The sequence below is a fragment of the Accipiter gentilis genome, chromosome 26 (assembly GCF_929443795.1).
Source record: "Accipiter gentilis chromosome 26, bAccGen1.1, whole genome shotgun sequence".
Lineage (NCBI taxonomy): Eukaryota > Metazoa > Chordata > Aves > Accipitriformes > Accipitridae > Astur > Astur gentilis.
Window position 1 is genome coordinate 16,119,105 of NC_064905.1, and position 16,715 is coordinate 16,135,819.

Here is a 16,715-nt window from a genome sequence, read left to right on the forward strand (position 1 = left end):
TGTGTTGATTTCTCTACAAATTCTTGTACTTTCATTTCAGCTTCAGACTGCTTGTTTCAAAAAGTAATGACCACAGCAGGGAAATTGCTGGATGGTTGGCATCTATTTACCAAGGAAAAAGGGATTTGAAGGAATTAGGACATCTACAGCTTTGTATTTACTGGTAATTAGGTATCTCAGTGAGAGAATATGACACATAGTTAGTTAGACTCCGATAATTTGTTCCTAACATTTGACTTGACTTATAAATTGAACTAGTTCTGGCTTTTAAATAGATGAGTCTTGAAAAAGTGTCTGGAAAAACAAGTCTTCCCTGTTTAAATTAGGAATGTGCCAAATGACTGGCAGGTACTTGATATATAATTTAAATTTAAAAGAGGAAGAAACAGTTCTAGATAAAGATCTCCTGGGATATCTAGGGGAAATATATGCATCTATATTTAGCTTATCCCTGGTTTCAACCCCTAACTGCACACACAGCAGCATGCACTTAGTTTTTGAAAAGAACAGGCCTTGATCCTTTACCAAGCTCTGCAAAGCTCACTAATAAAGTTACATCCTTGTTAATCACGTATGTGCTATCCAGTTCCTTCTTTGATACACCTTGTTCACAGAGATAAATCATGGAACTGCAGATGCTCAGGAGTCATTAGAGAAGGAAGTTGATGGCAGGTGGTCATGGATGGCAGATCCTCCGCAGGAATCCTGACCCTGGGGCTTTGCCGTGAGACGGGAGGAACCAGAGAGATCACTCAATGGCTGAGGGTGACATGGTCAAAGTGTCTTGCTAGAAATCTGCCCTCTCAAGCAACACAGAGGAGGCAGCCAGGGCCAGACCTGTGAATTAGAAGAACTTTGCAGTAACTGAGATACATCTTGACTAGGACCTGAGCTAAAGCTGTCAAAAAGGCCACATTGTAGAGCTGGCCATTCGGAAGGAATTTGCACAACGTAGCAGGGCAGCCCTGCTGGGGAAGGAGAACAGACTGCTGTGGCAGGGGGAGAGGAAAGGGAAGACAAGCCAAGGGGAGAGACATCAAATCACAGTTCGTATATCGACTCCTGAAAATACTTTGCAAGAACTTGTATGGAGAGAGAAGTTAAGACGGAGAAGGGAGGATGGTGAAACAAAACAGAAGTGAGGTTTGGATTGGGGGTGGAGAGTTCTAATATGCTGTTTGACTAGGGAGAAGGCAGAATGAAGGGAGGGAGAGATCGTTCACAGAACAGGAAGCCAGCCTGATCAGAGTGTTTTGTATGGCTTTTCACATTTTGGCCTCTACAAGGGCAAAAACTGAAGGAGACAATCTGAATGGATCTGAGACAGCATGGGGATGTGGGAGGGCAGGTCTCTCACTGGGAGAGAGGGAAGAAGAGCTGAGCTAACAACCACAGCAGCAAAGGTCAGGGTAGAGAGAGCATGGAGGTGAGGCTGAGCCCATGGGGACTTTTTCTCTAACACATGGGGACTTTTTGTCTAACACACGGGCCTTAATAAAAATTACCAGTGTTCTTCCTTTGACACCTGCAGGACCCAAGGAGACACCACACCATGGAAGTCACTGTCAGGAGGTATTTCCTGAGTTTTGCTGTTTTCCTGATGCACTGTGTGGTTCACAAGGCGAGCTGTGAGAAAGGCAACACTTCCCCTCTGCACTTCACCCACTTCTTCTACAATGCCACCATCTATGAGAATTCAGCCCCCAAGACCTATGTGGAGAGCTATGTCAAAATGGGTATTTACAAGACAGACCCCGAATGGGACATCAGATACAGAATAGCCTCTGGAGACAACACTGGTCTCTTTAAAACAGAGGAGCACGTGATCGGGGATTTCTGTTTCTTGAGAATAAGAACCAGGAGCAGCAACACAGCACTTTTAAACCGGGAGGTCAAAGACAGTTATATGTTAATAATCAAGGCCACAGAGAGCACCTTTGCCTATGAAGCCTGGGCCAAAGTCTTGATCCACATTCTGGACAGAAATGACTTGAAACCTCTCTTTTCACCCCCCTCCTACAAAGTGTCCATCAGAGAAGACACTCCTCTGAAAACGGTGGTCAGCACACTCAGTGCCACTGACGCTGATGCTGGCCAGAATGCCGAGTTCTACTACGCCCTCAACACCAAGTCTGACCTATTCACCGTCCACCCCACCACGGGAGCAGTTATGACCACCGGTAGGCTAAACAGCACCCATCGAGGCAGGCACCACCTGCAGGTTTTGGCTGTGGACAGAATGAGAAAGATCATGGAGGGGAACGGCTTTGGGAACTTGGCTAGTCTCATGATCCAAGTGGAGCCATCTGCCAGGAAACCCCCAGCTATCTCCTCGGTGAAGGTGACACCACCTGACTCAGCTGAAGACTTTCTCTATGCAACTCTGTCTGTAGAAAGTGGTGACTCAGAAGCAGGGATAGATTCGGTTGACTTTGTGGATGGAGATCCGGGAAGACATTTCAAAGCCATCAAATCCTACTTTGGGAGCACTGAGTTCATGATTGTGTCAACCAAAGAGATCAACTGGCTACTTTACCCATTCGGTTTCAACCTCAGTCTGCAAGCCAAGGACAAGAGCAAGCCACCACTGTTCTCTCCTATTAGAGTTATCCATATACCTCCCTCCAAGTATGTCTCTGCCAGGTTTGAGAAAGAAGTGTACCGGGTCCAGCTCAGTGAATTTTCCCCAGCTGGAAGCCAAGTTGTTATGGTGAAGGTCACGCCAGTCTTCCCAAATCTTAAATACATTTTGAGACCTACTCCTGACAGCACAAGCTTTAAAATCAATCCTCACACTGGACTGATAACTACAGTCAGAGCAATGGACTTCCACGAGCAGTCTCATTTTGAACTTGAAGTTACAACCATTAACAGTCACATATCCACAACTGTTGTCATTGACATCACTGACTGCAACAATCATGCTCCAAGTTTTAGTCAGTCTTCATACCGTGGGGCCTTTGATGAAAATGTTCCTCCTGGTACCAGTGTCTTAACAGTAAGGGCTACAGATGAAGATGAAGGAGATAATGGCTTTGTCACCTACACCATAGCCAACCAGAAATCAGTTCCCTTTGTCATTGACCCCTATTCTGGCATCATTTCCACCTCCAAGTCAATGGACTATGAGTTGATGCAGAGATGGTATCATCTGCGAGTGTGGGCATCAGATTGGGGCTCACCCTTCCGTCATGAAACGGAGGTGTACGTCTCCCTCATGCTGAGCAATGTCAATGACAATGCTCCTGTGTTTGAGAAGGCAAGCTGCAGTGGCACCATCCCACGGGACTTTCCTGTTGGGAACCCTGTGGCCACAGTCTCTGCAATCGACAGTGATGAGCTGCAGCATATCAAATACGAAATCAAGTCTGGCAATGAGTTACGGCATTTTGAACTGAATCCCATCTCTGGAGTAATATCCCTTAGAATATCTCTGCGAGATCTTCCTTCTGAACAGCCACTTTTCTACTCTTTGAAAATAACTGCAACAGATGGAGAGAACTACGCTTTGCCAACATCTGTAAATATCACCGTGGTCAGCCAAGGTCTTCCCGTCAAAATGCAGTGTGAGGAAACAGGAGTCTTGAAACAGCTGACAGAAACTATCATACACTCCATTGAGTCTCAGTCTCAAGGCCACGGGCAGGATGACGAAACATCTCTGAACTTGCACCTTATAAACCATAATGCTCCAAAGTTTGATGACAGCTTTCCACGATCTATTGATATCATAGAGACTGTTCCCATCAACTCAACTATTGCTGACCTTTCAGCTATGGATCCTGATACCGGTTTTAATGGAAAATTGGTCTATGTGATCTCAGATGGAAATGATGACAGTTGCTTTACCATTGACCTGGAACTGGGTCTCCTTCAAGTCCTTTCTCCTTTAGATCACGAACGAACCAGCTTCTACATTCTTAACATTACTGTGTACGACCTTGGCACACCACAAAAATCATCTTGGAAACTCTTGGCTGTGAATGTGTTGGATACCAATGATAACACTCCTAAATTCCCACAAGGTGCCTACTGGGTGGCAATACCAGAACATGTAGCAACTGGGACAACGATAGCTCAACTTAAAGCAGAAGATGCCGATACAGATGACAATGGGAGAGTAAAATATTCTCTCCTAACCCCTACTGATAAGTTTGCTATTAACAGTGTCACTGGAGAAGTGACAGTTACAGGTGCCCTGGATAGAGAATTGTGGCCTTGCTACGTGCTGAAGATAGAAGCTAGGGACCAGCCCAAAACAGGCTACCAGCTGTTCTCCCTTACGGATCTCATCGTGACTCTGGAAGATGTAAATGACAACACCCCGCAATGCCTCCCAGCCCTCAACAGTGTGAAGGTCCCAGAGGACCTGCCCGTGGGAACCATTCTGCTGTTTCTGGAGGCTTTTGACCCAGACGCTGGCTCTGGGGGTGAGGTGAGGTACAGCCTCATTAATGACGAGGAGATGATGTTTCATGTGGATAAGCTGACTGGGGCACTCCGGTTGGAGAAGGAGCTGGACTATGAGAAGAAGGACTCTTACAATCTAACCGTGCAGGTCAGTGACGGTGGGAAGCCCTTCTCTCGCTCTTCCCTCTGCCACCTGGAAGTGAACATCCTTGATGTCAACGAGAACTTGCACCCACCACGCTTTGCCTCCTTTGTCTTCAAAGGCTGGGTGCAGGAGAACAGCCCTGAAGGCACATCAGTGATGATGGTCACAGCAAAAGATATCGATAAGGGGAAAGATGGAGAGGTTCAATATTTCCTCCGAGAGGGCACTGGCCTGTCCGTCTTCCGCATTGAAAAGGACACAGGTAATGACAGCTTAGTTTAATGGTGTACCTTAAAGGCTTAAACTACATGCTGTGTTTGGCCTTTTTGACCCAGTAGGACATTTCTATATTATCTCTATTTACAAAGTTCCATGCATTCAAATCTTTCTTGCTTGTGCAGGGATGTACAATGTGCATGTATCTGGGGAGGAGCAAGCAGGGTTCGTCTTCTTAAAATAATGGAAAATCTGTGTCTGTCCTCCCCCAAAATACCAAGGTCTTCCCTTTCACTTGTGTACCAAATCCCCCTCAGCACAAGCAAGTCCTCACCTTCCACACAATCTTGCTGCCATACAAGGTTGGTGCCAGAGTTTATACCTGCAGCAAATACCAGGAAGCAGACTAGAGACACCTTAATGCCTGGTCTGGCATTAAGGACAAAGTGTTCTGAGTTCCTTAAATCCCTCACAAACACTTTCTGTCATTCTTCTAGGCACCATCCGGACCATAGGACCACTCGACCGAGAAGGAACATCTCACTACTGGCTGACAGTGCTAGCACTTGACCTGGGAACAATTCCTCTTTCTTCTGTGACTGAAATTTATATTGAAGTCACGGATACCAATGACAACCCACCTCAGATGTCCAGACCTGTCTTCTATGCCTCTGTGATGGAGAATTCCCCACCAAACACATCTGTCCTTCAGCTTGATGCCTTAGATCCAGACGCCAGCTCAGAGGGAAAACTGACTTTTCACATCCTGACTGGAAATCCTCAAGGACTCTTCACCATTAACCTCATTACAGGTAAGACTGACCCAACTCAGCATCTGTTTTTGAGGCTTCCAAGTGCCCAGAGGATGTTACATATTCAATATAAACAGCCCACACAGCTGCCTTTGTCACACCTTCCTTCTGCAGCAAAAGTCCCAGTCTCCGAATACACTGTGTGAGGAGGCTAAGGATTGAAACCCTCCACCTGAGGGCTGCTATTTGCATCCAGATGGCTCTTAGAATGACACAAAAGTGCTACTTTCAAAGCCCTAAACAGAACCAAGCAGCTGCTTTTAATCTTCTCCCTTATAAATGACTGCCCTATTGCACAGCCTGAGCCAGGAAACACCCTTCTGGAGGTGACTATCTGTTCCTGAGACAGACCAAGGCAGGATTAATAAAAATGAATCCCACTGCATTTAAAGGCTCCACCCGTTCTCCAGCGCTATTAATGTAGCAAGTGTAGTAAGCCTCTTCTGCCGTCTTCCTAGACTGTATCTTTCATCTGAGGATTAATTACCAGATCTTTCAGAGCCATCAAAAACCCGCTGATGTTTTGTGTAAACAGCTTCCTCAAACCATCCCAGCAGAGCTGACATTGGGCCAGTCTGGCAAGGAAAGCTGTGCTGAGCCCTTCACGCCATCAGCTCCTGGGAGAAGAGGGAAGGGAGGGCACAGAGCCTGCATATGGGAGAGGATTAATTGCATGACTTTGATCTCCTGCAGATGATAAAAGCAGTTCACCTACTGCAGCAGGATAGAAGCCTGCTCTCAGATATCTGAGAAAGGAGCTGGATGTATTGAAAAAGGCTAGTGCAGCTCTCAATTACATGTTACCTGTGGTGTAATGGCTCTCTGGCAGTCCTCTACAGCTGGCTAGGAGGGGGATGTTTAGAAAGAAATTGTTACGCTGAGACACTGAAGTCCTAGTTGTAAGAGAATCATAGGGTGTCTCTACACAGCACCATACAGATACACCTGGAGATGTCAAATAACTGTGACCACTGCTACCCCCAGGTGTAGTGCTCTCCACCGTCAGAAGCTTTTTAGCTAGGTCAGGGCATTGCCCTGCATCCAACTTTCCCACATAGTCCAAACAACTATGCACAACTCAGCCACACGGACAGCTTGCACAAATGCAGGGTTCCATGGAGAGGTGCCTTCACAGGCCCTATTTAAGAAGACTACTGCCTTTTCGATGGGATGTGGACCAGAAATGGGTATCAGGAGACCAGGCTAGCTCCCCTCATCTGCCAAGGTCCAGCTTGCACCCATGCACCTTGCAGGAAATTCAGCCTTCTCTGTGCTGCAGGCAGCAGGCAAAACTTTGACCCCAGGGTGAGTGCAGCCCTACAAAGCCGTGCTCCAAGGCTGTCATGTTTTATGGTAAAATAAGCGACACTGGCAAAATCTGAACATTTGCTAACGAGACACCTCACCTCTAAGCCAACCCTTTAATTCCCATCTTGGACAAAAAAAACTCTCTCGGGTATGAGTCATCTCCTACCCATCTCTACAGTCAGGTGATTTGCATGTGAAGAGCGATAAGTTTGTCAGTCCTGTAAGAAACCCATGAGCTGATCTTATCTCTTGGACAGTTGCTGGAGGTCTCTTATTTAAACCCTGATCTTGGAGGTTGTTTAGGGACCTGCTTCCAAGCCTGATGAGGATTCAGTTATCTGTTGTTTTACTTGCATGTCACCCAAAAGAACAAATAATTACCTGCAAACATTGGCATAAACTGAGCAGTTGATATCCTCACGCCTACAGTATCTGAAGAGAAGTCATCTGCTACTACTGCCAGAAAGAATATCACAGCTTGTCTAAATTGCGGAGCTCTAGGCAGATTACTGGAAACCCTGTGATATTTTCATTCTGCAGACAAGGGCATGCTAGTTGTTCCGTTAAGTAGAATAAAAACATAATCTTTGGTCTTAGCCTGGTAGTGCAGCATTGGAAGATGAAGTGCTGGTCTTTCTCTTCCTGGTCATTCTCATCAGTGCATGGTTGTATACAAAAAAAGGGTTATCCCAGTGCAGTGCAAATCAAATTACTTACATTTGAACAGGAGAAGAGGGAAAACACTGCAAGTATCTGAGCACTATAGTGCTACAAGATCACTGATGTTTATTCTGGATTTTTAGTTAGGATACGTCCTTTGTTTTTCGAACGCAATAAATGCATCTCTTCTTTCACTGCCTAGAGGAAATGATCGCAAAAAGACCCAGGAACATTTCAGTTCTTGAAATGCCAGAGATCTATATGATCCAGATTGCCAATACTGCTTCCATGGTCAATCCCAAATCCTATGACAGCAAAAGAGTTTGAATAGACAGAGCTGCTTATCTGTGATGAAGCTGAATCTCTGTCACATTATTCAATGGTAAACATTGAAGTTTCAAGAGGAAACCACAGAGGCTGCTCCTCTTAGTCACACAATTTGAGCAAAGGACAGGATCGTCTGTGTGTGTCTGGAGTTCCTCCAGCACCCGGATCAGAAGGGAGGTTCCTACCTGCGGAGAGGACTGTGACAGGGACCTCTCTCTCCCCTTCTCCTATTCCACACTGCCATCAAAGGACAAATAAGTCACATTGGCCCTGAAATAAGTCAGAGCACGAGAGGGACAGAGGTCGGTCTGGGTCTCTCCTAGGCAGGGCAATCCTGGTAGGAGCCCGTTGGCAGAGGGAGAGGAGGAGGAAGCTTGTTCTCATCCTGTGCGCTAATAGGAATTAAGGTCCTTATTTACTGTTACAACAGGCACGTCTACACCCACAATAACCCTGCAGAATAGCCCTGGATAATTATTCAGGGCACAGTGCCACACTATTGCAAGTAACCTATTTCTGGTCCTGGAGCCGGCTTGTTCTGCGTTTGATCCAGTATCTTGACACGGGGGTGGCTTGGCTGGTGGAGGCATGACCAGCAAGGCCCCTTTACTTCTCCTCCTGAGGTCTTGCAGGGAGACAGGAACAGCCGTGATAACTGTCCCTCAGCAGGGCTTGGCTCTTCCAGCATCCCTGAACTACCACAGAAGGGCTCTAAGCTCTTCCAGCTCTCAGTTCCCTAAAGAGGGTGGAGAAAAAGAGGGAAAATAAATGAAAGGCTAATGAGAAGAGGGAATAAAACTGCGCAGTGAGATGAAAGCTTTCTGCCATCGGCGATGGAATCTCTCCAGCCCAGCCTGGCAGCTGGTGCACAGCAGTGTTTGTGGGAGACAGCAAGATAGATAGATAGATACATGGAGAGATGGGGAGATAGTAGGGTTTGGGGTATTCTTTAGCTGGAAAGATTTTCAGTTTGTTTTGTGCAGGGTTTGCAGTCCCTGATGTGAAAAGCGTTCTAGTCCAGACAGAACCGGGAGGAATTGGGAGGCTGTGGCAGGAAGAGTCAGGATGAAGCCATTCATCTTGCTGAAAAGCTGTTTGGAGAATCCTTTTACCTTGGACTATTCATCTCCAGCTCTTATCTAGTGCTTGTTCTTCTGGTGCTTCTCCTGCTGTGTCAGTGTGCATGGGCTTCCCCAGGATGCCTGTGGTTCCCTGCACTTCTCTGCATGGAAGGACATCCAGACACAGCCTGCTCTTCAAATCTGAGGGACGGCTGCACTGCTGCTCCCTGAGCCGACGTACCACAGGCTCCAGCTGAGCATGGACTAGTGCAAAGCAGGGTCAGAACAAGAGGGGAGGTGGTAGGAGGAGAGGAGAGGAGAGGAGAGGAGAGGAGAGGAGAGGAGAGGAGAGGAGAGGAGAGGAGAGGAGAGGAGAGGAGAGAAGAGAGAAGAGAGAAGAGAGAAGAGAAGGAGAAGATGAAATGGAAGCAACAGTGAGACAACAGAAAGAGGATTTCAGGAGAACAACCTCTTCCCTTCTCAGGCTCTTGTGAAAGCCCCAGTGCCTGCAAACCTGATTCTGGCTATTTTAACTATCTTAGATTTTCCTCCCTGCAGCCAGGGCAGGGGGCCAGCAACCTCCACCCCAGCCCTGCTCTTGCCAGCAGAAGTTATTATTATTTTTTTTCCCCTGACAACAATACACTGTTAATTTTGCTGCTCCTGTTCCAACACGACCAGCTTTCCTCTCTCCCCTTTCCAGGCAGCAAGCAGGAAAATTGCAGACAATCCTTTCCCATTGCTGTGTGTAGATAGGCTACCAGAGCAGAGTTTGTGCCTGCCTGTATGCAAGGAATAGATGGGATGGTTTCTGGATCTTCAGGTGAACACAGAGCTTGGCAATTTGGCCAAGTGCAGTTAGGACCTTTGGCAGTTTTGTTCAGTCTCTGTAGGACTCAGCAAAAACCTTCAAGAACACATACAAGAACACAAATAAAGGACACCCACTAGATCGCAAGTCCCGTAGGATGGCCTAGCTGGTGTTTTCCAGAGGGGCAGGGATTGCACTGATAACTCGCACATGTGCACACACACACACAAAACACTCTCATTAACAACTAAACTTCCCAAGTCCTTGTAGGGGGCAGCAGAAAGAACTGAGGAACTGTTTCCCCAGGCCACGAAAGCTGAGGGCAGTTCCCCTTTAATAACAGTTTCCACTTCCATTATAGCCCTCTGGCTTCGCAGGGTGTATAACCAAGTAGCAACAAATAAAAATATGCATTAATTCCAGCTGGCTTCTCTCAAGCACCACGTCCCATCCCCGTCTCCCTGTCTCTGGGTGCTCAGCGTGAACACTGCTGGCAGTTTGTGCACCTTGGCAGCCGCACAGCACCACAGCTCCGTACAGAATTAGAGTGATTAACTGTTAACGACAAGAGCTTTCTGGTCTCAAGGCAGAGTGGCAATTGGCTCTGGAGAGGGGAACTGGGAGCCACGACTGAGCACAGGGTAAGGGTCAGAGGGATTTTGCCTGGGGTCAGGCGGAGAAGCCAACCCTTTGACTTGTGACTCAACAGATACAAAGTTAAACCCAAAAATGCCATCCCTTAGGACTCTCGCTGGGATACAGTACAGGTCTGTGATAGAGAATACTCCCCAGGAGTTCTGAACATCTTCAGTGGTACAGACATTCATGATAGTCATTAAGTTCCAGCTCATCTGCCTTCACTAGAGTCCTTCTTTTCCAGCTCTAGAAAGCTCACCTACAATCCTATTTTCTTTCATTTTTATCATTAATTAGGCCATGAAAGAATTTCAGGGTGTGTCCAGGCAAATCCAAATAATCACTCCAGAGTGGTTTAAGTTACCTTCCATCAGCTGGCATGCAGTAACCAAGTGCACACAAGGTATTAGTCTGTTGCAACTGAATTTTGCAATCCAATAGACTAGAAATATCCCCAGTGTGCACACAGGTATTGGGTGGCTCCTTTGTCACTATCTAGCTATGTGTCCTATGAGCTTGTTTGGCCAAAATTATGAACCATCTCCTGAGGTAGCTGGAGTTTTAGGCTTTGCTTCCCTGTCCTTGCCAACCTATTGGCAATGTGGACAGGAGCGTCAGAGATGGCAGTGAACCACTGCTGCGATTCCTTCTTTAGGCCCTCATTAAGCGAGCATTTCCATACATATCAAGAGTTTTGCTGCTATTGGAGCCCTATAGCCTCCTATGAGCCTGGGAGAGGTTCAAAAGCTCCTCAGCCAGCATGGTCTCAGGCCACTGCTGAGTCCTCTTCACCTGCCGAGGTGTCAAAAGGAAGATTAGGGAGAAGAAAAAAAAATCCATGATACACATGCAAACAGAGTCTTTCAAATCATCTTGTCATAACACATTAAGGAGTGTTGATTTATGATTGTAAAGGCATCAAATAAATGTTTAGTGCAGTGGCTGATGCCAAATATGAATAATCCCAGAGAAGATGTGGCAAAGGTCAACAATAGTCTTGTTCCAATCAGCTGCACCTTGCTCCCTCCTTCAGCTGCCTGGTGTTTCCTTGCAGCCATTTGAAATTTTTGCTCAGACAGCAATACACTAAAGTATGATACAACTGGAAACAATACTTTTAATTAAAACTTTTTGGCTTTGGACCAGGAATGAGAGTTGAGATGTGTTCACGCAACTCTGATTTACAAGTCTTTTAGGATGCACAAGTGCACATGCTCACACCACTGCAAATGCACGCTGCCTCCCATGCGAAGCATTTCCCAGACTAGCATGAGCCTGTATCACTGCTTGAAGTGGTCAGGAAAATTCACCCTGCCTTTCGTTTGTGCTAGGCAGCAGGGCTTGCCTTCGCCAGGAATAAACACCACGATAATGGCCACCTCTGGGAGCAGAACAGGGAACGGACAAAAACACTCGCAGGTGTCAGACTTGATGACTTTCAGAAAATAATGCATTATATATACAATTTCCATCATCTGTAAAGCAGTTGTGAAAATGGTGTAGAGCTGCTTTTCCCCAAAGGTGAAGGGTCAAGGCACTTGATAAAGACTATTATCAAACCAGACATTGAAACACAAGCCTCAACTCCATCCTTTACACACTTGCATCTACTCAGCTTAGTCATTGACAGTCCAAAAAGAGGTAATTATGGTGATTTTGTTTAAACTCTATTTTGCTATAGCCACAATTCCTCCCTCCTGCATCCAACCTATTCCTTGCGGTTCAACTAGTGTGTATTTTTTAGAAATCCCTCAAATCTTGCAACCGTCAGAGGATTCATCCTGTCTCTTAGCAAGGCTTAAATAATATACTAACATTATTATCAACTGTATACTTTATTTTTAGCCTGAATGCATTTGTTCTAGTGGTAGAATAGAGGGTATTTCCCAAGACAGAAAACAAACTTTTGTCAAAACACTGTAAATCACAAAGAGCAAGGTTCAGCACAGGGAAAATAGGAGTCAAGACTTGTTAAGAGGCCAAACTTGTGCCAGCACATGCAGAATGTTTCTTACTTAGAGGCATAAGAAAAATTTTGTTTTCACGGCTCTGCAGCCTTTCTCACCAAATGCCTTCACAACCTTCAACTGCTGTAGGCACCTGGTAGGTGTCCCACCTCCTCCATGGTCTCTGTAATCAGAGGAGTGAGAGCAGCACCTCCACACAGCGATTCACACTGGAAGTGGACAACTTGCCCTCTGGGGGTATCTGATTTTCTCTTCTGATCACAAAGGGAACCTGAAAGAGGATGGGCGGGCAGGCTGATGTGGGGCACACGGGAATTTGATCAGCCCTAGCTTTCCTCGGACGCTGAGTTTTGGAGCTCAAAGGGTTTCTTTCTTGGCAGGTCTGATTTCTACAACTTCACGGCAGCTGGATCGAGAATACAAGGCTGAACATATCCTAGAGGTGGGTAATGATGATTGTAATTAGCTTTATTTACCTACAAGTGTATTAAGTCCTCAAAGAGCTTTCCTTGCAAGTTGGAGCACAGAGAAAGAATCTCATCCCATCAGCTCCCAACTGCTGGGAAACTTAATTAAATGGTGTGTGTTGCCCTAAGAGACAGCTGCAGCAGTACTGCGGGGTTTATTATTTCCTTACTGAAGACTGGAGCAAAAGGCCTGTTCTGGAAGCTGTGGGAATGCAGGAAGAGGACTGGAATTGTCCTCTAGCAGGATGGATAATAAGTTATGGGGGAAAGAGCAAGCCAGAGAAATCCACCCTCATTTATCTCATTGTATCAGACATTGCTGTGTAGTTTTGTGTTACCGGCCCCCATCCTTAGCTGCTCCAAGCTATGCGTATTTACATTAGAGGGATCTTGAGGGGTTTCAGTCTATCAGGGTGGTTGAGGATAATACATTTCCCTCTGCAATGTAACAAGCTGTGAGCATGCACAGGCACAGCGAGGTGAGGATGGGTGATAACTTGCCGAGCCATTGCAATACAAATGTTTTCAGTTGTGTGACCCTTAATGACCAATCTGACGCACTGCCCGGAGCAACTGCAAAGCAGGAGCCCTGCAGACGCACCTCCCTGCGCATGCACAAGCCTTGCACAGTGCCAGCTACAGCCACCAGATTTTACCCTGCAGAGAGGAGCAATTGCCTCTGAAAATGTTGAGATACAACTGCAGATCCACACAAAACCCCTACTTTAGTCATTGCCCATCAGGATGAAGGCTGGCTGCTCGGGTCCTAGGTCACGACAAATTGCTCTGTCACCTACTCCCTTTGCTTGCTGGCAGGTGGCCGTTTCTGACAACGGAGAGCCATCCCTGAAGTCTACCAGCAGAGTTGTGATACAAGTCCTGGATGCCAACGACAGTCCTCCCAGTTTCCCCCACAAGCTCTTCATGGTGCAGCTCCCCGAGAGAGAAGCCTCAGAGACGCCGCTGCCAGTCTACAGACTGATTGCGTCAGACCGTGACCAGGGCCAGAACAGCCAGATCACCTACACCATTGAGGAGGAGGAGGAAGGGATATTCACCATCAACCCCACAACTGGCATGGTGTTCTCCAGGAAAGCTTTTCCTGCCTCCGAATACAACATACTCACGGTGAGAGGAGAAGGAAAGAGAGAGAGCCAATGCAAAGAGATGGGTGGAGAGGGAAAGAGAAGAAAGGCTGCAGAAACGGAAAAGATTAAAAGAAGCAAAGAGATGGAGAGAATGCAGCAGTGGGAGGAGAGCTTGAATGAGACAGACTTGGGTTACAGGGAGAGAAACTGGGAGGGAATGATGGGAAATGCAGAAGGTAAGAAGCTACTAAAAATGGAGGATAAATTAAAATTAACTGTCCAATCCACTCTCAGAGATGAACACGGTGATTCACGATCCTACATGGATGTGACCCGAACCTGAACAGTCTTTGGGTTTCAGCGGCGCCTCCATTTGGCAGTCTGATCAGACCATGGGGCTTGGCTATAGGTTTAAAGCTTTCCCACACTCTGGTGGGTCCTTGCAATGAGGCTTGTGATCCAGGTCTCTGCTGTGGATTGAGCTTGGCAGATTTGCTTGATGTTCAGGAGGAATTTGGGTTGCATACATGGCTCTGCCTTGGAAGCAGCCAGAGCACAGGCCACTGGGTCAAGATTTGTTTTGTGGGATTTTGGGCACACTTGGCCCTGAAATTCCTGGTGGGTGGGAGAAGCAGCTTCCCATGGGGCTCCCATGGACTCAACCAGCCTTCTCCTGACTGCACGTGCATTTCCTGGCAGGTCAAGGCAACGGATGGCGGCAGCCCACCACTTTCCTCCCACGTGCGGCTTCACATCAGCTGGGTTGCCCGGCCTGGCCCTTCCTCGGAGCCGCTAGCTTTCGATGAACCCCATTTTAACTTTGCCGTGATGGAAACTGATCCTGTAAACCATATGGTGGGAGTGATCAGCATCGAAATGGGCCCCAGCCAAGTGTGGTTTAATATCACAGGTGAGACACAGAAATTAAACCAGGGCAGCAGTGTCTGGGAGCGTTTGCCCCAGCTCCCTTGGCTTTCAGCACTCGCATGCCTGAGCAAATGAAGTTAGTTGCTTTAGGTGTAGGTGAGCTACAGGGAAAGCTTTCTCACAGACACCAAAAGGCTTAAACAGCCATAGACAAAGCTGCCTGACCAAGGGCTCTGGTGCCAAGTGCAATTATCTAACACACTTTTTTAATGATGTTCTGGGACTTGCCAGTGTTTGAGGTGTTCTCCGATGTCGCGTGAAAGGCAGGGCATACCAGTCCCAGCTCCTCCTGGGAATCAAGTGACACTGTTGGTTGTGGTAAAACAGCCTGTGAGGATCCAGGTGTCTGGCTGGGTCTTGCAGACACCCTCCCCCCCATCTCTCCCTCCCTGCTGAGCCCATAGTCTTGACAGAGAGCCGGGAGAGAGGGATTCCTCAAAAAGCTGGTGTGACCTAACTGGTGGGGTGGAAGGGCATCCCAGGGATGACTTAGACATGAAACGTGAAGAAGCTCTAGGGCCTTCTCAAACACACACGATGCTAGGGCAGAGGGGATGTGGGCTGTCACCCCAGGGGACTCATCAGGCAGTGTGTGAGCAGAACTGGTCCTATGAATGAGGGCCCATTGTGCTCATGTAATTTGGTGTTTTGAAGTGGTGCTCCAATCTGCCTTGCACAGCCTTTCCCTGACACTGCCTGCAGGGCTTGCCCTTGTCAGACAAAGCCTTAATTGGGTGAGTGAATAGATTTTCCCGTTACTACGTTAGGGCAGGGATAATGGTGTATAAATACAATTAAGCAACAAGAGATACAATGCAAGGAGGAGCAGGCAATATCAGTGCAAGACTTATCTGACGTTAGTAGTGTCTGCTTGGGTTTGCAGAATTAACAGTATATTTCTCTGAACGTAATCCTCCCATTTCCCTGCTGAGTGCTTGCCTGTATGCTCGGCCCCAACTTTGCCAGTTCCTAGTGCACCAAGTGCTACTCAGGGCTCTCTTGGTTTCTATACTGGTGGAAGAGGACAGGATTTCATTGTCCCTGCTAGGGAAGCAAAGCATCACAGTAGTTGGCAACCAAGCAGGTGATGCAGAGATGCAGGAGCCTTCAGCAGCTCATTCAAAAACTCATCTTTCCCAGTCCACAAAGGCTCTGTCACTGGGGTTGATGGTGTAAGCAAAAACTCTGACAAAGCAGCATCTTTCTTCATCTCTTTCCTTTCCTGGGCTTCCTCTTTCCCTTTGGCACCATGCAAAGGGTGCCCTTCTCTCTTTTCTCAGGGAAAGGCATCCATGGGTCTCTCTTTTCCTCTGTCTCTGCTTCTTTCTGTCTCCTTCCCAGCAGAAAAATGGTGGTCCAGATGGCTGGCAACCACTGCCTTTCTCCCACAAGGGAAGATGTGTAATTTAACAACCAGCCAAGATTTTCCTAGCTGGTAAGAGAATAAAGCAGAATCCAGAGCATCCAGTAGCCAGGAAGGGAGAAGTTGAGACCTGGGATGAATCGCAGAAAACTGCTTCTACCTCTCCGTATCTCAGAACAGCGTAGCGGGTGTTTCACGTGCAATAGGGAGCTAACAGGCCTCCAGCAAGCGAGGCATGAGAAAGGAGCTGCCACGCCAGGGCTGAACAGCAATAGTGTGAGGGACAGCCTTCTGCTGCTGAGCTGCTCAGGCCTGCGGTTCCCTGCGCTATGCAGCCATCTGGGTTGGAGGCAACAGGCTCTGCTCACCCTGGAAGCACCGTCTGCCTCCCCAACTGTTCAAGAATTGGGCTGCTTCAGGTAGCTCACAGGCTCCCAACTGTGGCAACGAAGACCACCGCTGATATGCCCACGGTGTGACCTTGAATTGGAAGCCAGCAAGAGCGTCGTTCAGCCCT

General features: G+C 47.4%; 1 protein-coding gene across 1 annotated transcript in view; it reads left to right on the forward strand.

Moving 5' to 3' along the window:
* The window catches only part of FAT2 (FAT atypical cadherin 2), a 59,694-nt gene that overhangs the window by 10,990 nt on the left and 31,989 nt on the right, over positions 1-16,715 (forward strand). Inside the window, exons 2-6 of the mRNA XM_049829807.1 lie at positions 1,532-4,817; positions 5,269-5,583; positions 12,734-12,795; positions 13,637-13,948; positions 14,608-14,818. Of these exons, the coding sequence (XP_049685764.1) occupies positions 1,553-4,817; positions 5,269-5,583; positions 12,734-12,795; positions 13,637-13,948; positions 14,608-14,818 (4,165 nt within the window). The 5' untranslated portion in view covers positions 1,532-1,552. The remainder of the gene's footprint in view (positions 1-1,531; positions 4,818-5,268; positions 5,584-12,733; positions 12,796-13,636; positions 13,949-14,607; positions 14,819-16,715) is intronic.